At 40.0% G+C, this 24410-nt stretch overlaps 1 protein-coding gene across 4 annotated transcripts in view; it reads left to right on the top strand.

Annotated features, from left to right (window-relative positions):
- Window positions 1-24410, top strand: part of LOC124294980 (dipeptidase 1-like) — a 1606684-nt gene that overhangs the window by 300293 nt on the left and 1281981 nt on the right. For all 4 annotated transcript variants that reach the window (XM_046742822.1, XM_046742823.1, XM_046742824.1 and 1 more), the window contains exon 3: window positions 22426-22743. In XM_046742822.1, coding sequence (XP_046598778.1) covers window positions 22426-22743 — 318 coding nt within the window. The remainder of the gene's footprint in view (window positions 1-22425; window positions 22744-24410) is intronic.

Genomic DNA, 24410 nt, shown 5'->3' on the forward strand with positions numbered 1-24410 from the left:
AAGGGCGACACAGCTGGCGAGGCGCAAGGACAGCCGAGCGATGAGCCAGCAGTGAAGTGACAAGTGAGTGAAGTAACCAAAACCAGAAAGTGTCGTATGTGTGCGTGGGTCATGAAAAAGCGCATGTGCGATGCACAAACGATGTAACTACCGATTGATCAAAATATGCGGTCAGCGGTGAGCCAACCCTCCAGTGCCTGCGTCACCGTCGGCCCGGCGCACCGAGTCGATGGGGGTATCGACACCTAAGGGGGGAGGGATGTCACGAGCGCCGCATATTTACACTGAATATGTCATATACCATGTCAATAATTATTAATATCGCTCTAGAGACAAGGAAGCATAGCTTTAAATTCATTAGTTAATCCATATAAAATATTCATTATAAAACAGTTCGTGGAACAACCAAAGCGCAACGGCGTAGTTGACGGCCAGCAACGTCAGCGTCTTCGCGCCCGCCGGATCCCGGGCGTAATCAACACCGGGATGAGGCGATCGCGAGATCACGCGCTTCGAGGATGACCGTCGCGAGGCGAGCCTTTGTCTCAAAATTGCAAACTCAGCAAAAACCTCGCTCGCCGCCCGACGTTCGAAGGGGTGTCGGACGAGCGAGCGAAGTCAGTCCCGTTGGAGACCGAGTAAAATCAACATCTACGGAAACAGGGTCCTTCAAAGCTGTCGAGTATAGAGTTATCAGTCTTAGAGTCATCGACGAATAGAGAGTGAATTCCTCTAATTCTACACGCGGTGTTCAAAGCGTCTCGCGTCGCCACGTCAGTCTTTCGAAGCTAGAATATAAGAGTAGGAAGCTGTGCCACGAACTTAATCAAGTTGTGTAGTAATAAGAATAGTGATAATTGAACGTGAGTGTGAAGGTGTGAGCTGTTCTGTGAGTTGGAAGCCGAATCACCGAAGAGTAAGTGAGAGAGAGAGAGAGAGTAAACATTAAGATAAAGAATATTGTAAGCTTCCCCGCCTCCCATTTCTGTTGCTATCTTTTCATTAAACATTTTCATTTGGCTTTCCATCATAAACATTTTGGTACGATAAAATTGAAACCCTCCAACCCTATTCCCAGGAACGCCCTGTAGAGGACGATCACCTCCTGACCCACGTAAAAATAAATATAAACCTCTACGAATACCTAGAGGGTTAATTCGTCGCGTGCGAGACCGCTCCGCACGTGACAGTGTTATGAGTGTGACCAACGCATTAATTTTACCACAATTCGACGGTCCACAGAATATTGCACGTACACTATTCGGGAGTAATTCACCGTGGCGTTTGTGCCTTTTGACATTTTGCTCTGAAAGTTTGTCAAAATTCATCATGGAAAGCTTAGTAGGTTGTTTCTCAAACCGCATCTCGGGTATAACTGATCGGATTTGCTATAAGTATACCGTTTCAAAGCACTTCTCTTCAGTCAATGCACGAACATGATCATGTACAGAGGTAAACGAAGCGGCAGGCGGCAACATTGTGGCAAGGGTTTTGTGAATTAAATCATCAACAGCCTTCCAGTTGGATTGTATGTACCTAGTTATCAACACTGTGGGCCTGGTACAAAATTAACAAAGAGACTCGCGCGGGGTGATCCGTGAATCAATTTTCTCGACGCAGCTTGCAAGGACCACGACATTGCTTATTCGCAGAATCGTGAAAATCTTGAAGTTGGAAACGAGGTTGATAGGGTGTCGGCTGAGAAAGCTTGAAAACGGGTTTTTGCGCTGGACGCAAATTTGGGTGAAGAAGCAGCGGCATGGGCAATAGCTAATACAATGAAAGTAAAATCAAAACTTGGAATGGGAATTCAAAAGTCAAAAAATGCGACTTTGAGAAAAATTATAAATGCTGCAAAACGTTCTATGGTTCCAAGCAACTATGCAAAATTAGCTATCGAATCTGCGCTGGAGGGAACTGAGAACGCCGTTAAAAAAGCGGGTGGTGAATGTGAAGTGCGAACACCTCTCGTCCTACCAGTACCTTCAAAAGTCGGTGGTTTTCTACCGTTTCTGATTATTATTTTCGCTGGACTTAGTGCTACAGGCGCGTTAGCCAGTGGTGCGGCAGGTATAGCAAAAGCTGTGACCGATGCAAGTGCTGCTGAACGAGAACTGGAAGAGAGCAAACGACACAACAAAACTATGAAAGCTATCGCGTTAGGCAAAGGGCTTCATATGAAACCGTACAAAACAGGTCTTGGTCTCCATCTTTCAAAAAACTCGATGCGATGCTACCACGTCGAGCGTTGACTGATTGGGACTTGTTGAAATATGCAAAAATCTTTAAGGTTCCGCATTTCCGCGGTCTTTTCATGCGAAACGAAATGGCCAAAAATGGTACCCGGAAAAAACGATTCAGCTGTAATGAACCCCGACGACAAAGATGCTCCGGGAACACACTGGGATGCATACAAAAAACGCGACTATAACATTGATTACTTTGACAGTTTCGGCAATCTTCAACCACCCTCAGACCTCATAAAATACCTTGGCGTTGGTAGTGTTAAATACAATCACGAAAGGTACCAGGATTATGATACATTTGAATGCGGACACTTGGGTCTGAAATTTCTGAGTGGTGAGCTATATTAACATGGTACATGATCCATCAAAGTCAGTCTATCACTCGCAGTCATGGGTGATTTGTTAACGTTTACGATTTCGGGAACCCCTTCGATTTTCAAGGCACAATATTTCTCACCAATCGAACTTGGTCGTGATAAAAATTGTGCTCTTGACTTGGTAGAATTGTTAACCTTTAATTCGATTCTCAACGTTGATGTTGGTTACAATAAAATTTACGTAGCTGATAAAGTGATCATCACACCTACCGGGTGCTACGAGATCGAGGACATAGAGAAGCATCTTCAAAACGTGCTAACAAATACATACCGGGACAATCTTTTGAAACTATACAGACAATGCGCACGCGCCAAATAATTCAATCTCATTGGTCGGTGAAATCGCCCCGCGGCGATGTTTTCGTCTGCTGAGCAAAGGGCCAACGTACACAAAAATGAGACAAGACTAAAGAGCTGTAAATCTCTCGTGCATAAAACCGCGGATCGAGGTTATGTTGCTGTTTATTTTTACGTAGCGCGAATTGTCTAAGAATACTATCGTTCAGCAATACCGTGGTCAATATCGGAAAATATTCGACCGACGCAAATATCAAGTGGTAGAGAAATTTGATGTTATTTATTGAAAGAAAAAATCTGAAATTCAATGTGAAATGTCATTAACAAGTGAGAGTCTAGACAAACAAAGGTAGGTGAGTAAAAACAATGTTTATTGTGAACAGATTCTTTATTTACATAAAATTAAAAATGCGTCTCATTAACGATTTATGTTTTGTGCATTTATTGGAAATTAGTTGTATCCAAAAATACCAAAAGATCCAGTCTGATAATAATAGCTTCTGATATTTTCAGGTACGAAATAATTCATTGTCAAAGCGGGACTAAATTTGTCAGGCATGGAAGCATGTAGGTAAATTTCTAATTACGTGATCTTTGTTAATTACAATGTTTTAACACGGATTCAATGACTAAATTCGTTTTTTTTCAGCAGGCTCGAAGTTTAAACTTTGATTAATATGAGGAAAATTATGCCTTACCTGATGGTCAAAACGTTTAGGTGGCAAGGATCCTAGTTTCTCGAGCGGTGCAATCATTATAACCATCGAACCTGGTTGTTCCGTCAGACATCAGATGCCAGAGTGAATTTCATCAGGCCATCGCCACCTTCTTAACATCAGTTGAGGCAAAATTGAAGAGCGGGATATACTACAGATAATGATGGCTGAATATCCCATCATTTTACTTTGATCGAGCCAATAGCGATAAGTGTGTTACTTAACCGTTGCCGCCAATTCGTTGTACCGAGGAATCATTCTGTGCACCATTGTGATTCAAGCATTATTATTGACCAGCATTGTTTTTCAAACTTTATGCCATTTGATTTGGTATTTTATTTTGAAGCTTACTTTTACTCTCTTTGGCATTAAATTCGGATGAATAGTTTTTCAAGTCCTCAATTAGATTGTGGGGTTGAATTTTGCTAGGCAAACCGAATCAATCTAAATCTAGAATTGTTGAATAACTTAAAAATAAGTTAAAAATGTCTTTAGATTCAATCTTAGTTGACGGTGTCATCTGGCTAGCTAGTTGCACGATAACTTAAAACCAAATTCAATTTTACACTCTTTACAGGGTCCTACGCTAAGACTGAAAGCTTGTGAATCTCCATTTAGCGCAATTATTTCTGCACTTCATATTAGCATTGTCTGGAGCAAAACAAATCTCATTTTAAGATTGGAAATGGAACCTGAAACGCAGAAGTTATTTCATAGCACGAATTGAAAACCAAGAATTTTATAATGGTTTCTGCAACAAAGGGACTATTTCCAAATATCCTTGTTACAAGTTGATGTTCGGAGAACCATGAACAAGATATTGTATCGGACTACATTATTTGGAAAAAAATCTTCATGAACTTCGTTGAAAATTAGATATTCATTTATTTTAATGGGACAAGGGACACAATCATGAATCCGATAAGTCAATATCCTCGTAATAATGTTCATTTACACAGACAATACTCTAAAACATGATTGTCCTTAAAGGTAATTGTGACGTTAAGACGCAATTTGAGAAAGTTGATTTTCAACTTGTGTCACAGGATGTGATCTACATTCCTGAGTTCTACGCTTCCGAATAGATTTTCTTTGTTTCGAACCGCTCTAACATGAAATACAGTAATTATTTTATTAAATCTAATATGACTTCAATTTTCAATTTGAGTATTAGGTTCCCTTCATTTATTCAATTGAACATCATTAGAACATTATTAAAAATACATTGACTATCGACTATTTGTAAATTTTGTTGAACTATTTTCAAGAAAATATAGATTCACAGTTCTGTTACAAATAGTGTGATATTTAAATTTCTTGAACACTCGGTTTAATGTCCCATTTTCAAAAGTAATAAAATTCAATATTACGGCCTGAAATCACAAGAGAGTGAGAAAGTCGCTTAGTTGCTTGAAAGTGGCGATGATCTTTGTACGTGTGATAAATTGAATAGGCAGATAACAGTGAATATTAGAGCTGCAATTATTTTGGCCGTATCACCTGTTGACAGAAAAAAATTTCATTGTTATTTCTAATGTACAAAATAATAAAAGTGATCAAATAAAGTGTTCCCACCTACCTGCTGCGTTTCTTCCAAGCACCCAAGATTTAAACAGATTTCTCATTTCAGTCGAATAAAGCCAATTTTCAAAGAGCATTAGCATTAACTTTCCGAGCCACTATCTCGACTGTTTGAGATTCTAACCTTAAAAGTCCGTATGAACTACATCGACGCCAGAAACAGAGTTTGACAGCTGAATTTCGGAGTGGCCAGCCTGCCCGTGCAGCCGATGAAACCCGCGCATGCGCATTGTATACTATAGTTTCAAGAGATTTTCCCGGTATATCAGGCTCACCATCAAACTCAACAATAATACATTACGTAGCGACATCACATGCAACTACACGATTAACTTTGAGCCAAATAATTCTATTGCTCAACTTTTGGGATTTACACCGCATGCATTGGAGGTTGATAAAACTCACGAGTCAGATGTACCTGTAACTATACTTATGGTCAACGCGTTGCGAGTGGAGCTCAGCATTGCAACGGGCGCCTACGTCAATGGACATAAAACACACACTTTTCACGAGTTTTTCCCGACTGTCCCACCAGAATATAAGATCGTGGGAGTACCGTCGAACGTCATTCAACTTCCGATCACCGTCAGGACCATGGATCACGTTCAGCTCCGGTCAGTGAATCAAGACGGAGACCTGGTTGATTTTTGTGGAGAAGTTATGACTGTGAAACTACGTATCATATTGCTATAAACGATGGGAATTGTATGTAACAGACTGTCAAAGAGTAGGTATATCAGTAAGTCGGCATGCCCCGATCAAGTCAGTCATCGATCGATTCTCGAGCCGTCAACACCTCGAAACGTGGAGTTCCTGATAGCTCTGGGTCTGAAACTGACACCTCTTGGAAGAGGAATTTTGGACATTTAAAAATCGGATTTTGCTGTTCTATCATGTGCTGCGTACCATGGAGAAAGAGATCTTGAAGATTCAAACACAACTCGTCTTTGACGAATCCGTTGCGCATTACGAGATTCACGCTCACAAACGTTACGCCTCGTCAACTTTCAACAAAAGCGATGAAATTCGAATCACCGTTTAGCCTCAGGACATATGTATATTATCCGGAAAAAGTTCGGTGCATATCCATGGACGACTCCTCAAACCTGATGGTACAGCTACTGTGAACACACAGCTCCTGAACAACGCTATCTGTCATTTATTTGAAGAAATGCGTTATGAAATTAATGCAGTCGAGATCGATAGAAGCAAGAACGTTGGCTTGACAAGTCTCATGAAGAGTTACGCTTCCCTGCACCCTGGTCAGACTTGGCTGATGAAGAACGCTGGATGGCTAGATGTAGAAGAGAAGAAAAAATTAACCGATGCCGATGGCAAGTTTGACGTACTGATACCGCTCAGCATGATGTTGGGTTTCGCTGAAGACTACCGCAAGATCGTTGTCAACGCTAAACATGAGTTAATTTTGACGAGATCAAAAACTGACGTCAACGCAATCATGCAGACTCAAGAGGAGGAATTCAAAATCACGATCAATGCAGTGGAATGGCTAATAGCGTATTTGAAACTTGCAGATTAGAAAAAAGTTGACCTACTCAATTTCATTCTGAAAGATCTGCCTATTTCGATAAGCTTCCGCAGTTGGAAATTGTACCAATATCCCTTACTTCACACAACATCGAAACACGTTTGGACTGTGAAAATTTCCACTCAGCTTGAAAAACCTCGATACGTCATTTTGGGTTTCCAAATAAGTCTAAAGAACAAGGCCAGCAAGAACGCAAGTCATTTCGATCATTGCAATATCACGGACGTCAAGCTATTTTCAAACTCTCAATCTTATCCGTACGGTAACCTGAACCTCAACACGAGTCATAATCTGTACACGCTTCTGTACGAGATGTACGCAAACTTCCAAGCTACCTACTACGACAAGAACCCCGAGCCGTTATAGACAAACAGAGAATCCCTTCTAGACGTCCCCTTATTCGTTATCGTATGCTTAAATCAAAACGAATGTTTGAAGTACAGACCTGGAAACATCCGTCTTGCATTTAAATTGAATTGAATTTGAAGCTGAAGCCAACTTTCCCGCTGAAACATCGGCGTATTGCTTGATTGTTCACAATCGTACTGTAGAATACAACCCACCCGGTGGTGGGACGAAAAAGTTGGTATGAAAGCTGACCCGTTCCCACCATCTCGCACAATTTAAAGATGGAGCTTATCGTTGACATACAATGCTTTCGTACACCTTTCAACAATACCTTCGCATTGAAAGAATCAGCTTTAATTTCAATCTACTCGGAAGCATCTCCATCAACGTTTTCCTTCAAGCCACCTTACGAATGGGATTGTCTGGACGTCAAATACAAAAGCCAAAATTTTTGGTTGGAACGCGATTTTCACGGTTTATCTTGGAGCTGTGGAACCTTACTGTTTGAGGAAGTTGAATGGACCATTGAAGATACGCTGTGCAAAGCTGAAACTGTGTACGTGAAAGGAGAAGAAAAACGAGATTGGTTGCACAAAATTGTCCCCAAAGTTCAAATCATTGATTTGCTGAACCTTGACTGTCCGTCGCTTCAAACCTTGCAAAAAACTTCAGCTGTGTCTCTAAGATGTGACGTGCATACAATACCCAACGCAATCTGTGTAGCACAAAACGTTTTGCTACTTCAAAACTGCTCACAAAATCATCATACTGTTCGGATGGCGAGGATGTACGATTTGTGTTACTGCGCAGAAGCATTTACAAGAACGTTCCCGCATTCCTGGCGAATATATCATCCTGGTTACGATACTGTTGAATGAAATTATTGCACTATAGTTTTGAAGTAATCGTCAACTGTACCCTCAAAATTGTACTTAATGAAACTGTTTTTTGAAGAATATTCAGGAATTAATTTTACACCTTTACCTCAGCTCTTAAGAGAGAAGATTTTTCAATACGAAGCTTATGTAATATTCAACCTTGCTCTCCATCCTTGACCGAGCTGTTCTCAAACCGAGTTATGTTTTACATTCTAAGGGCGATAGTAACCTAATACTGCAGATCCTTGGCTCTGAATGTATACTACCGCAGCTATCGGTCGACCTTGCACTCTGGTCTTGACTGAACCCGTTCGAAATTCAAAAAACAATACTCAGAACCAACAATATTCGAATGTCACGTGGTTGATAACGTGGGCAAGGAATGTGGGATGGTCGATGTTACACACCAGCAGTCCTACCGTGGAAAAAGAATTCGAAGTGGTTGATATGTAATATCAGCAGTCCCATCGTGGAAAAAGAATACGGGTTGGTAACCGACATCCAGGTCGGTAAAAGAGTTCACATCCCCGCTGCGGCCTCTACCGTTGGTAGGCGAGCACTGCATAGACACTCTGACCTTCGGTCGGTAAGATTGTCGGTAAAGCAGCACGACTTCGACCTTCAACCGATAAGAATTGTCCGTAAAGCAGTGCGATTTCTACCGTTGACCGATATAACTGTCGGTAAGGTTGCACGTTTTTTTGACCTCAAGTGGGCACGGCAGACTGTGACGTCATCGCGTAAAAGAGCTTGAGTCTGGGGAGGATGTCGGTAAGTGTCGGTAACAGGAATCTGCGTGTAGAACCCCCCTTGTTATACTGCTATCACTATCCGAACAGAACCAAGGAGTTGGAGTCAGCTAGTATGATTTCGCAAAATGGTACGAGAGTGTAAGGTTACCATCTTCAGATAACAGTACGAAAATATACGCACTTGGGAATGGTTCATACTTGAAAAGAAGGAACCGTGGTTTCTTAATAAACCACTACAAATACAATGTTAATATGGAACCAGAAAAATAATTCTACGAGTTATTGCTGCTTTATTTTTTTGCGTTTAACCATTGGAGGGACGCGAATAAGTTAAAAAATAATTGTAAAACGTACGCTGAAGCTTTCGAAAAATGTGAAACAGTACTCGTCGAAGCACTGCTATACCATGAAAGACTTACGGACATACAAAAAGGATTTGACCAAGTAAGAGAATAAATCAAAAAACGGCTGGATATCCTTTCGCGACAAATGAGCCGGCTCAGTCAAATAAGTAACGACGACCACCATGATCTATTGGGATTTCAAGCAATTGACGTTGATCTGGCTATGCAGGAGTTTAATAACGTTGACGAAAAAGTGGATGACGTCGACTGTAATGAAATGATATCACAACTTAACGAAGATCAGAAAAGAATATTTGATTACGTCGTGATCAATACCTTAATTGCCGTCGACAACAAACTATTACGGTTGTTTATAAGCGGTGCTAGTGGTACTGGTAAGAGTTTTCTTATCAAAACTATTACACACTGGACGGAACAAAGTCTCGGCAAAACACCTGCTATCACGGCGCCAACAGGATTGGCAGCTTTTAATATTGATGGCTTAACGGTACACAGACGGTTTTAGCTACCGATTGAACATGGCGGTACTCCTCAAGACAATGAATTGTCCAATCCAGTATTGAAAATTCTGCGAAACGAATTACGAGACGTTGTATTGTTTTTTATAAATGCGGTTTCAATTATTTTGAACGTTACATTGACCTACATCCATTTACGCTTATGGGAAATATACAATACGAAAAATATAGATGACGGCTGGTTCGGTGGCAAGCACATCATAGTTTCAGGTCATTTATTACAATCACCGCCAGTTGAGGGGTTAGGTGGGTTTCAAAATTTCAAAAAATCGAATTTTTTTTTTTTTGCTCATCTTATAATTGAATATGTTGAGAATATTCCTTCTAAATTTTAAAACGATCCGAGTCATGTTCTAAGAGATATAGCCTTTGGATGTTTCATCCAACAGGCTATAACCGAGCGTGACGCAGGTATATGGAGGCAGATATATCGAGGCAGCTGTTCAGCTATTGTTCGTTTATTTTTGTGATGCGAATACTAGGCTTAGGACTTGCCGGATGTAAAAAATTCTATGGTTTGATGGATACAAGTTCCTTATTCTTGAATGCATCAACGTACAATTTTTATTTTGATAAAATACATGAGTGCGTCATGACTGTTGCCGAATCAATCTTGTTGTCTGCTGCAAATCAAGAAAAAAAATTAACGTGTGATGAAAATAATGTTGAAGATACGACAGATATTACCGTGTCAGGTGATGGCACGTGGAAAAAACATGGGTTTGCATCATTATACGGTGTAAATATGATTATTTACATGTTATTTGAATGTAAATCTTCAATCGCGTTTTTCTCGAAACTACATTTTTGAAATCAGTAGTCACAATTTCTTGAAAACTTATGAACCGATCTCTTTCAAATTTTGCACACTTCTTCAAAATAACATTATCTCGTACTTGAACGAAGGAATTTTTTTTTTTCTATTCCAAGTAATTTTTCAAGGCCATGAAGGGTGCAAATTTTACTCAAAATAAGGGTTTTTTGTTTTCAACGCCGCCAAAAATGTAATTTTTTTTTTTTTTTTTTTTTTTCGTCCAAGTCGAGTTTTAAACATCTACTAACAGAAAATTTTTGGTTTTTGCATTTCAGATGAATCTGTCATGAGTTATCCTGACTACGCCGAGAGAACTTTTTTTTGTGGGGTCATAGCAGACGACGTGTCCACGCCTTAATTTTCAATATTTTTCAATGAAAATTTCACAAACTACTTATAAAATATGTATCTTTTATGTGTTAAATTGATGGAATGAAATATTCTATTGATTAAGTAAAAAAAAATTCATAAAAATGTACCTATTTTGAGCTTTTGAAACCCACCTAACCCCTTAAGGAAGATTCGGCATTTTGTGACCTACCAAGGAAAAAAGTAGAAAAATATTTAGACTCGGCGGAGCTATAAGCCTTTGGTTTCATTGGTTTGCATAATACGATGAGTTTTCAATAAATATGCGCCAACAAAACGACTTGGTCTATCGAGAGATATTAAACAGAGTTCGTTTTTGATTGCTAACAGCCGAGGATCAATGAGTTCTGGAGTCTCAAAAAATTCAGTTCGTTGGAAGGTCAGCAGCTGAAAGAATAAAGAATTTATGCAACTTCATCAACAATTCACGACTGGATACAGTCTGCTTATTCTCAACTCGAAATCAGTGTAACGTATTGAATGCAGCGATGCTGGATCAAATTCCTGGGAAAGAAATAGAAGTTAATCCCGACGATAGCATGGATTGTATGCCATATTAAAAAAAAAAGATACTGGAACTTTTAGCTAAGGCAGATGAAGACAGTTCCCGCACAGCTGGCCTTGCCAAAACTATTGTTATTAAAATTGGAGCAAAAATTATTATACGATGCAATATTGATATATCCTTAGGTCTCATCAATGACACCATAGGGCATGTAACTTCCATCACTCGACCTCTCGATACACCTGAGGTAAAGTCTTTGACGATTTATTTAGTGTCGGGGTCACAATATATGATCGAAAGAGTGTCGACTAAATTTAGGATAATGAAGAGTGCGTTTAAATATAGAAAGCAGTTCTCAGAATCTTTTAGCTATGGAATAACGATACATAAAAGTCAGCGACTAACTTTGAATAATATAGTTGCGGACGTTGTTAATACCTTGTTCACACGTGGCCAAACCTATTTTGCTTTGTCGAGAGCCATATCTCTTGATGGACTACATTTGATTAACTTATTGTTAGGTCCGCACTCTTTTAAAGTTCAAGAATCTGCACCGATTGAATATAGCAGACTAAGAAAGTTATACAGACCGGAACTAGCTGAAATAAATATTTCACATGCGCCAAAACAAAAAATTAGGAATACTGTGTGGTTAATATCCACATACGTATGTAATGATGTACAGGCGGAAATGGCACAGGACCGCATTGCCCGATACCTTGCAAAATGTCCTTGGGATGAAAAATGTAGACGGCGTATCTTGTGCAAATGCCACTTTACAGTGCATATTTTACTTTACGGCATATTGAACAAGCTAATAAGACTAAATAATAATGATCCTTTAGAGACATTAGCCTTTTTGTACGTTAAAAATAGCACAAAATTAGATTCACTAGGTGTTCGGGGGTTTGCTGGAGAACAATTTATCAAAGTACAGCAACAAGATGCAGCAGAATTTCTCACGCCAATGTGTGAAAAATCTTATATTATACGCGAAGTAATTGAACATGAGCTAATCACAACTAACCGGTGTAACAATTGTGGACTGAGCTCTGAAAGTACGCCAACTAATCATATTTTAACAATATCTGTAACATTTGCACTAGGTGTCAAAAGTCATAAAAATCTATCAGATTTGATTAATAATTCATTTTTCCGATGGTCAAGAATTGAAAGTTCTTGCACAAACTGTAACAAGAATGAGAAACTTTAGAGAACTGTCGTCACATCGGTACCAAATATAGTTGTTTTATAATTATTACTTTTTTCTTATCAAGACTCTCAAGCAACCAAAATAACGAATTTCAGAGTAAATATGGTCCCAAGCAGCAAAGCATCAATTGACAGTAAAAAATTCAAAGTAAAAAGCACAATATTCCACCATGGTGACAACCTAAATAGTGGTCATTACACGGCAATGCTCAAAAGTAAGGAAAATAATTGGTTACATGTGAGCGATATGCAAGTACGGAAAATGATTTGGCCACGAGGAGCTAGAGATAGATACATTTTTTTCTTGGAAAAAACGTAGTAATTATAAGAGCAAACCTAATATTGTCAGTACTATTTTATTTTCGAATTATATTCGCAATACACAGCTTTATATCGGTATATAAATGTACGACAAATATTCAATCAATTGTACCAATAAACATTGTAATGTCCCATCTAAAACAATATTCGATAAAATATAGGTAATCGGTGTCAAGTGGCAATAGCCCTGCGATTCTACTGGAGCTTAGTCCAGCGGGGTGAAACTCAATGCCTTAGTATAGGCCTTATTCGACAAGCTACACTGCATAGCAATATCACCTGAATCGACCTGAGTACATAAAGTTACAAAGGTAGTAAAACTTTTGAGATTTCCCAATATTTGTTGGTAACACAATTCCATCGTGGCGTACTCTAGAGATAGAAGAGCAAATAAATTTCCATTGTTTGATATTATTATCATCAATGCTACCACTCTTACTAGTCAATTTCCTTGTCAACATTTATTTTTGTTGCTGTGGTAATAAAGTGTGATAAGGTCTCAAATGAGGAAGTGCAAGATGAAACTTGTGTCACTCCGCTGGCTCAATCTACACAACATACATACAAATTGTTATTCAGAGTGAATAAATTCTGAACAATAGTAGATTGGTTATGAGAGTTTTAGATCCAAACATGGCGGCGTGCCCCCTATGCCCCCCATTCCCCCCATGCCCCCCCCCCCCCCCCCCCGCCCCCCCATTTTCGATGGTCATTTTTTTTTTTTTTTTTTTTTGATGACGGTCATTTTGATTTTTTGATTACCGCCATTTTGACGGCGACTATGATTTTTTTGATGGCGGCCATTTTGATTTTTTGCTTAGTCAGACGGGTGGCCATTCACACAGCTGCCATTTTGATTTTTGCTCAGTCGGATGGGCGGCCATTTTTATTTTTACCGTCAAACAGTTTGACAATGTGATTTATTTCTTGGTCGGACGAATAGCCATTTTGATTTTCGCCGTTACCCGTAAACTTTCGCGCCAATAGTTTGCCCCAGGCGAAAATAATATTCTCCACATACTTCGAATACATTCTTTTGCGCTAATCGACCGGCTGGCGACAAAGCAATTAGATAGACAGGGAATGCTGATGACAATCCGTAAACTTTCTCGCTAATAGTTTACCCCCAGAGCGAAAATTTTACATTTGAAAAATATTAATAGAATTCATTGTAGTTATATATTTTCGCCGTTACCTGTAAACTTTCGCGCCAATAGTTTGCCCCCCAGGTGAAAAATAATATTTTCCATGTACATCGAATACACTCTTTTGTGCTAATTGACCGGATGGTGATGCTACAATTAGATAGGCCGAGAATGTTCACTACAATTAGATAGGTCGGGGAATGTTGACGACAATCCGTGAACTTTCACTCGCGCTAATAGTTTGCTTTGACTATCACTCTCCCGAATTCTTACCTTACCCAAGTGCAACACGATTGTCATATGCGCGCAAAGAATTGCCACATTTGCGAAAAGCCGTTTACCCCTGAGGAGAAAAAGTGCCACGCCCACTGTCACTTCACGGGTAAATATCGTGCTCCTGCTCATAATCGGTGTAATTCGAATTTCAGAGAGACGCACACAATTCCAATAGTTTTCCACAATTTGTCCGGTTACGATTCTCACTTTTAATAAAATCCCTCGCGTCAACTTTTCCCGGTGAAATTACCCTTCTATAATTCTTGTGAGACGAAAGCGCTAAAATCATCATGATACGTAATAACCAGTTTACCGGCGAAGAAATAATTATAGGATTCAGCGACGCGACTTCGGAGTTTTCGCTCCAAGATCTTCGGCGACTCGTTGAATGTGTCCGGAGAGCTCGTGCGCAACCGCGCAGGCAGCACAGGGTATATGTTCAGGACATAACATTAATCCGGCATTTTCAAAAATGGGGGAAAATGACGTGATCGTGATCTTTTCGGACATCGAACCAGATGACGATGAACGCGAAGCCAATTGGATCGAGCGTCGTCAGATCAGCGAGGAATAAGATACGTCCCGACGTATGATTGTGCGCCGGAAAACGTTCAACGACTGCAGCAGTGTTCGCCCTCAGAGCGAAAATAATATTTTCACCATACTTCGAATACATTCTTTTGTGCTAATCGACCGGGTGGCGACACCGCAATTAGATAGGCTGGGAATGTTGATGATGATCCGTAAACTTTTACGCTAATAGTTTACCTCCTTATTTCCCACTGGATGGGGTATATACTCGTAAAACGTGGGCCTATTCCGATGATGACGCTAGTCTCATCGTCTCTTCGCGTCGTGAACTGCTGTTACTAGTGAAAAACAAGAAACCGATTGAAACGCGATGGATCTAACAAAAGTTAGCCACGTCGGCCGTCTGGAGAATCCGCCAACCAAGAAGATGTCGGAACTTGAAATTGGAGCGGCGTACAACATCACAGACTTACGGCTGGTCAAAACGAAATTTGGGGTATGTGTTCTGGCGACGATCGATGAAGATTACAACGTCTTCTTGCCACCGAGAATCGCAAGGGTCCTGCAAGAAGATTCAAATCAGCTGGCTGAAATGTGCAACATGGCTGGGCAAAATCGCCTGCAAATGAAATATCTTGGTGGGGAATTCAACAAGCTCGAATTTTCATGCGGTTATGTGCCATAAATAAACTATGCGATCACCAACCACCCACCTCTGCAAAAATTCATCCGCGAGGGGATGAAAGCAGGCGTGCTGGAGATCGAACTTTCGCCAACCGAATCCGAACGGGAATTGTAACGAATCTCGGAAATATCAACCGGTATCAGCCTCTCGCTGCGGGGCTTTCGACATTCGTTGAGCTGTCCAAGGATATTCAGCGGAAGAGGGCGGTGGTGAACGTGAAAAACAACGATGAAAGATGCCTTCTCTGGTCCATCACTGCAGCCCGCCACCCGGCCAACACCCCCACCGATAGAACTAACCATTATCGCCGCTTTATCTCCGAGTTGAACTGTACAGGCATCAAATTCCCTGCCACTCTACATGATGTGAAAAAGCTTGAGATTCCATATTGATACCTGGACAGACCGAGACCCTACCTTGGGGGGTTTGTCCCAGCCCCCTGATAGCTATAGGATAAAACTGTACACGTTTAATTATTGCGAATATTTACGCTTGACGCCTCGGGCGATCCGCCATCATGCGGAAACGATTTAGACAGGATTTGACAATGCGAATTCATATACTTAACATTTATTTATTTATTTATTCATTTATTTATTTATTTATTCATTTATTTATTTATTTATTTATTATCAATATATTGAGAAATTATTCATTTTTATTCGTTCACCACGTGAAAAGTTTTCTGAAAATGAAAAAAAGTTTTCAGAAAACGAAAAAAAGTTTTCATAAAATGAAAAAAAATTTTCCGAAAACTTTTTTCCCATTTGATTAACACGTAAAAAAAGTTTTCAGGAAATGAAAATAAGTTTTCTGAAAACGAAAAAAAGTTTTCTGAAAATGAAAATAAGTTTTCTGAAAATGAAAAAAAGTTTTCTGAAAATGAAAAAAAATGTGTAATAATCGTATGGAAAAATTGCAGATTATTATTATTATTATTATTATTTTCATGGCATCGAGTACGGCACATGTGCATGCAAAGGAGATAAGTGTGGAAATATTTGTATATTCAAATCTTTTATTGTAATTCGGAAAATACATACAAATTATGTTACATGGCTGTTTTATTTATCCTGCTATTGTGCGAACTATCAAAACCCAACCACTTCACATAGATCCGATTCCCCCGTTTGCGTAATACTTTCTCCACAAGATAGCCGTCGGGGTATTTTACTTTGCCGAGCTCCTCCTCGTAGAAGCCCCCCTCGATGGGATGATCTTGATAATCGGTAAGTTTGTACGTCGGCGGATTGGTATCTTTCACCTCACTCGCGGTGAATATTTCAGTCGTCCAATTGGGCGTATAGCCTTTTTCGAATACATTCTTGTACTTGCTGATTCAAACTCGATCGCCCGCACTGAAGGTACCAGGATGTCCCTAATTTGGGGGACACGGACCAGCCGGCGTGATACGCGACTCAAATCCAGCCGAGAATTTCTTTGCCGCAAGCTCGTCCGACACATAATTTTTTAATTATAAGCGATAGCGTTAGGCCAATCAGAGTGCATCATTTGGCGTGTCAATAGGTTTGTAAATCAATTACGATTCACCTGAGTTAACACAAAATAACCGAATAAATGAGAATTCACTGAATCACTAAAAATGATAACCGAAATCACGAGAATTATTATAGATATGCCTCTGAGGGTTTGTCGACGTAACGTACACGTCATTTTCAATCAGACTGCCGTTCAAAACAATTTCATATGCCCACAGCTGTGATAGACTCATTATAGCATCTCGCGCAAGGTTGAAGGACCTCATTTTTTCTGTCTAAAAGACTATCGTCACACAAAAAATCCGCAAAATTCACTCACCCAAAGTCCTCAAAACTCTGCCTTTGCGACATGAGCGTAAGGTTTATGGGGCATTCGTATGAAGACGAGCGTGGTAGATGTCGCTACGAGCCGTCAGGCGAGTTGCGACAATCACATGATTGGAAGTGTTTTATAACATTAAATCTTAAATCCGCTGATTTATTTGGGGATTTATTTTTATTTTCACTCGTAGATGTGTGTTTCGTAGTATTGTGTAGCTGGGCATTCGCTTATGTTTCACACACATAAGTGTGCGTCTGTGTGTGTGCGGCCGGCAGCGTGTGCCGCGGCAACAATACCGGGGTCAGCGCTCGAGAAGGGGTACAACAGGGAGAGAGGGGAGGTGCCGATATTTAATTCGTAAACGAATAATAATAATTCACCCAGACGAAGAAAACAGCAATTTCCGTGGCGGCAAATCCAGATGAAATGATGCACTCTGATTGGCCTAACGCTATCGCTTATAATTAAAAAATTATGTGTCGGACGAGCTTGCGGCAAAGAAATTCTCGGCTGGATTTGAGTCGCGTATCACGCCGGCTGGTCCGTGTCCCCCAAATTAGGGACATCCTGGTACCTTCAGTGCGGGCGATCGAGTTTGAATCAGCAAGTACAAGAATGTATTCGAAAAAGGCTATACGCCCAATTGGACGACTGAAATATTCACCGCGAGTGAGGTGAAAGATACCAATCCGCCGACGTACAAACTTACCGATTATCAAGATCATCCCATCGAGGGGGGCTTCTACGAGGAGGAGCTCGGCAAAGTAAAATACCCCGACGGCTATCTTGTGGAGAAAGTATTACGCAAACGGGGGAATCGGATCTATGTGAAGTGGTTGGGTTTTGATAGTTCGCACAATAGCAGGATAAATAAAACAGCCATGTAACATAATTTGTATGTATTTTCCGAATTACAATAAAAGATTTGAATATACAAATATTTCCACACTTATCTCCTTTGCATGCACATGTGCCGTACTCGATGCCATGAAAATAATAATAATAATAATAATAATCTGCAATTTTTCCATACGATTATTACACATTTTTTTTCATTTTCAGAAAACTTTTTTTCATTTTCAGAAAACTTATTTTCATTTTCAGAAAACTTTTTTTCGTTTTCAGAAAACTTATTTTCATTTCCTGAAAACTTTTTTTACGTGTTAATCAAATGGGAAAAAAGTTTTCGGAAAATTTTTTTTCATTTTCTGAAAACTTTTTTTCGTTTTCTGAAAACTTTTTTTCATTTTCAGAAAACTTTTCACGTGGTGAACGAATAAAAATGAATAATTTCTCAATATATTGATAATAAATAAATAAATAAATAAATGAATAAATAAATAAATAAATGAATAAATAAATAAATAAATGTTAAGTATATGAATTCGCATTGTCAAATCCTGTCTAAATCGTTTCCGCATGATGGCGGATCGCCCGAGGCGTCAAGCGTAAATATTCGCAATAATTAAACGTGTACAGTTTTATCCTATAGCTATCAGGGGGCTGGGACAAACCCCCCAAGGTAGGGTCTCGGTCTGTCCAGGTATCAATATGGAATCTCAAGCTTTTTCACATCATGTAGAGTGGCAGGGAATTTGATGCCTGTACAGTTCAACTCGGAGATAAAGCGGCGATAATGGTTAGTTCTATCGGTGGGGGTGTTGGCCGGGTGGCGGGCTGCAGTGATGGACCAGAGAAGGCATCTTTCATCGTTGTTTTTCACGTTCACCACCGCCCTCTTCCGCTGAATATCCTTGGACAGCTCAACGAATGTCGAAAGCCCCGCAGCGAGAGGCTGATACCGGTTGATATTTCCGAGATTCGTTACAATTCCCGTTCGGATTCGGTTGGCGAAAGTTCGATCTCCAGCACGCCTGCTTTCATCCCCTCGCGGATGAATTTTTGCAGAGGTGGGTGGTTGGTGATCGCATAGTTTATTTATGGCACATAACCGCATGAAAATTCGAGCTTGTTGAATTCCCCACCAAGATATTTCATTTGCAGGCGATTTTGCCCAGCCATGTTGCACATTTCAGCCAGCTGATTTGAATCTTCTTGCAGGACCCTTGCGATTCTCGGTGGCAAGAAGACGTTGTAATCTTCATCGATCGTCGCCAGAACACATACCCCAAATTTCGTTTTGACCAGCCGTAAGTCTGTGATGTTGTACGCCGCTCCAATTTCAAGTTCCGACATCTTCTTGGTTGGCGGATTCTCCAGACGGCCGACGTGGCTAACTTTTGTTAGATCCATCGCGTTTCAATCGGTTTCTTGTTTTTCACTAGTAACAGCAGTTCACGACGCGAAGAGACGATGAGACTAGCGTCATCATCGGAATAGGCCCACGTTTTACGAGTATATACCCCATCCAGTGGGAAATAAGGAGGTAAACTATTAGCGTAAAAGTTTACGGATCATCATCAACATTCCCAGCCTATCTAATTGCGGTGTCGCCACCCGGTCGATTAGCACAAAAGAATGTATTCGAAGTATGGTGAAAATATTATTTTCGCTCTGAGGGCGAACACTGCTGCAGTCGTTGAACGTTTTCCGGCGCACAATCATACGTCGGGACGTATCTTATTCCTCGCTGATCTGACGACGCTCGATCCAATTGGCTTCGCGTTCATCGTCATCTGGTTCGATGTCCGAAAAGATCACGATCACGTCATTTTCCCCCATTTTTGAAAATGCCGGATTAATGTTATGTCCTGAACATATACCCTGTGCTGCCTGCGCGGTTGCGCACGAGCTCTCCGGACACATTCAACGAGTCGCCGAAGATCTTGGAGCGAAAACTCCGAAGTCGCGTCGCTGAATCCTATAATTATTTCTTCGCCGGTAAACTGGTTATTACGTATCATGATGATTTTAGCGCTTTCGTCTCACAAGAATTATAGAAGGGTAATTTCACCGGGAAAAGTTGACGCGAGGGATTTTATTAAAAGTGAGAATCGTAACCGGACAAATTGTGGAAAACTATTGGAATTGTGTGCGTCTCTCTGAAATTCGAATTACACCGATTATGAGCAGGAGCACGATATTTACCCGTGAAGTGACAGTGGGCGTGGCACTTTTTCTCCTCAGGGGTAAACGGCTTTTCGCAAATGTGGCAATTCTTTGCGCGCATATGACAATCGTGTTGCACTTGGGTAAGGTAAGAATTCGGGAGAGTGATAGTCAAAGCAAACTATTAGCGCGAGTGAAAGTTCACGGATTGTCGTCAACATTCCCCGACCTATCTAATTGTAGTGAACATTCTCGGCCTATCTAATTGTAGCATCACCATCCGGTCAATTAGCACAAAAGAGTGTATTCGATGTACATGGAAAATATTATTTTTCACCTGGGGGGCAAACTATTGGCGCGAAAGTTTACAGGTAACGGCGAAAATATATAACTACAATGAATTCTATTAATATTTTTCAAATGTAAAATTTTCGCTCTGGGGGTAAACTATTAGCGAGAAAGTTTACGGATTGTCATCAGCATTCCCTGTCTATCTAATTGCTTTGTCGCCAGCCGGTCGATTAGCGCAAAAGAATGTATTCGAAGTATGTGGAGAATATTATTTTCGCCTGGGGCAAACTATTGGCGCGAAAGTTTACGGGTAACGGCGAAAATCAAAATGGCTATTCGTCCGACCAAGAAATAAATCACATTGTCAAACTGTTTGACGGTAAAAATAAAAATGGCCGCCCATCCGACTGAGCAAAAATCAAAATGGCAGCTGTGTGAATGGCCACCCGTCTGACTAAGCAAAAAATCAAAATGGCCGCCATCAAAAAAATCATAGTCGCCGTCAAAATGGCGGTAATCAAAAAATCAAAATGACCGTCATCAAAAAAAAAAAAAAAAAAAAAATGACAGCCATCCAAAAAATCAAAATGGTCGCCATCCAAAAAATCAAAGTGGCCGTCATCAAAAAAAAAAAAAAAAAAAAAAAAATGACCATCGAAAATGGGGGGGCGGGGGGGGGGGGGGGGGGCATGGGGGGAATGGGGGGCATAGGGGGCACGCCGCCATGTTTGGATCTAGAACTCTCATAACCAATCTACTAACAATAAATCAAACGCGACTCAAAAATTATTCGGTGAAGCAGTTTTTTTTGATTTTCAACTTATTGCTTGATAATGAACAAATAAATGATGAGGTTTATAGTAAAACATGAACCACTACAAGTCTCGTCTCTGATTCAGGAGCGAACCCTTCCATGCGGCTCAGTCGGAACACTAGCGACAACTGGTAAACAGTTACACTATTTATAACTCAAGAACGGCTGAACCGATTTGGCTGAAAATTGGTGGGAAGGTAGCTTAGAACCAGGAGACGGACATAGGATACTTTTCATCCCGTTTCCGTGGGACGTGACATAAAACGTGGTATAACAAGACGCAACAAACAGAAAAACGAACAATTTATCAGTCAAAACATCAGTCTAGCCGTTCATTTGTTAAAAATGGTATAACAAAACGCAACTGATAGCTCAACGTAATGTTATCTATGCTTAAGTATGATTGAAAATTTGACAATTAGAAGTTTTGAAGTTGACCGGTTAATGTGTTTGTTTCGAGTTTCTATTAGCTTATTGTGCCGATAAAAAAAGTTTGTGGTCTGAATCTAGAAAATCCATGTTTCTCCCATGGTCAATTATATGTGGCATGTTCACGGCTCGGAAGACCATCTGCGTTATTTGTTCTTGCGCCTGATAATAAAACAAAAAATGTTGTCTATCACAAGGTGCTTCACTGAAGAGTGCAACCTATGCTCCAAAATACCTGGCCAAAAAATAATCATTAAAATACTTGATTTTTTTTTATTTATATTTATTATCCTAATAAAAAGTTGAACTCAATAAAATCTAAAATCTGCTTATTTATTCTAAGTCGGAACAAAGTTCGCCGGGTTAGCTAGTTTAAATAAAATAGAGTTTTGAAAAAATTACGTCGGGATGTAACGACTGCGTCGAGTACCATGACAAAGTTTCAGGAAAATTTTTTTGATACAATTATAAGGCATACTCACATTAACATGTTTTCATGGTACACTTATCACTGATCACATTACAATCAAATGCAATGATGCAATCCCAAAATTTTAATATCAACATCTATTACAGGATATGACTTCAACCTTTCACTATTCCCAATCACGAATGGGTTCCGAAGACCTTTCAATCCGACCACAATCACAAATCGGCTGTGCCTCTGACTCCCGTTGTCCCAGCAGAGTCGGATATGAAGACACATTGGGCAGCTATATCGAACAAAATGATCCTAGAATGTATCGCACGACAGCAAACTGTATAAAGGATACGACGTCGGCAACGACCAAAGGAGTTTGCGGTGAAGAAGTTGAATCGAATATGCAGAGACATGTAGAAGGTTGCCCCTGCACTTGTAATCATATGGGGTATGGAAACTACATGGACTATCAGGTGAGATAGACAAATGGATACATTTTGCAAACAAATACATTATGACATTTAACCTGAGAATTAGTCCTCGTCTCCCATTTTATTTGGATGGAACGCATATGCTTGTGAGATTCTGAAAGGAACAGTGCAAGATTGTTCCGATTTGTGGCGTCATTTGGTTATACATTGGGCTTAGGTATTCTTGTATATTTCGATCTAAAAAATCTGCTGATGAGCTTCTCAGATCTTCTGGTGAAGTTGACCAATTTCTAACAGTTAGTTTCTAATCATAGCAATTATCACTTTGTGAGAATACTGATTCTTAACAATATTTGAAATTAATACACATTCATTCACACAGCCTTCTTCAAGTTCTGAGTGACACGATTTAAATTAGAAAATTTATCGGATGATTCACTCATCACAATCACGTAAATGTTACTACGTTTTAGAAGCTCTGAGATTCTTGATAATTCTATGACTTTGATTCTGTTTGGTTTAATACATCAGTTCTACATCAGTTAAGAATCTGTTCTGTTATCTCTTCCCTGTATCTGGTTTTAAATCAAGTCAATAGGAGAAGTTCGACACGGTTGTGTTTTCTTGTGGGTCCAAGGTACGTGGTCGAAGTTGTTCAATTAATTATTTGAGAGGAAGGTTTCTAATTAGTGTGCAAGCTTTCAATGAAATGCTAGCTCGAGAAGATTCGTTCAGATAACTGCGTATTGAAAACCTGATAGGGTATTTTTCCATAAAATGAAAAACGCTACCCCCAATTCTAGAAATAAAGATTTCTTTGTTTGTAAACAGTTTATGATCTCTTTCCCCACGTTTTCTCCGTTTCGTGTGCGGATTTATCTTGATTAACTGTCAAGTTCAATTCTCTTGCCGTGGCTGATTCCATGTCAAATCACCCAAGCAGGTCGAGATCAAAAATTCACATCACACGGTAATTTAATATATCATTCTCTGAGTAATTCAAGCGGGCCCTAATTTCGGGATTTTTTTTTGGAATTCGCGGTATTTCATATACCTTCAGAAGATTTCAAATTCGTCTATATCGATACAGAATCACCGGAGTTATATTGTGAGGTATACGAGTATGTGACAAGTATGCATGCCTGTGTGAGTGTAGTTCAAAGGTGAGACCATAGCGCTCGCACACCGGCAGCTCGGGAAAACACTCGGTCTACAGACTCGGTGCGTGTCGGTTACGTGCGACAACTGTAATAAGTATTGTTCTGTAATCCATTACCATCCAATGCAATAATGAATAAATATTGTTTACAGTTCACAGTTCAACCAAGTGTTTTATTTATTGTGTGCAAATACACCACAATTTTGGCGACGGGGTAATTTAAAAACGACCCACGTGCGTAGTGAGAGTCAGGTCAGGAACTCTTGAAACGCGCATTTTATACGTCGAGCGAGTTTTCAATAAAATCCTGTGTATGAGTGACAGTGATTTGTTTAAAATTAAGTTGCAGAAAAGGGTAACTAATTCACGTAATTGAGAAAAAAATTCAATTAAGCGTGTGGAAGTGCGACTGCAGAAAGGGGCATCTTGGTCAACTAATTGTAGTAAGGTACAATTACGTGTGCAAAACACACAACATTGAAATGTTAAATTCAACTCATTAGTGGAAATACGTCAGGTAGCGACAAAAAAGTGAACGTGGCATGGGTTT

Source organism: Neodiprion lecontei, chromosome 6, assembly GCF_021901455.1.
Source record: "Neodiprion lecontei isolate iyNeoLeco1 chromosome 6, iyNeoLeco1.1, whole genome shotgun sequence".
NCBI classification, from domain to species: domain Eukaryota; kingdom Metazoa; phylum Arthropoda; class Insecta; order Hymenoptera; family Diprionidae; genus Neodiprion; species Neodiprion lecontei.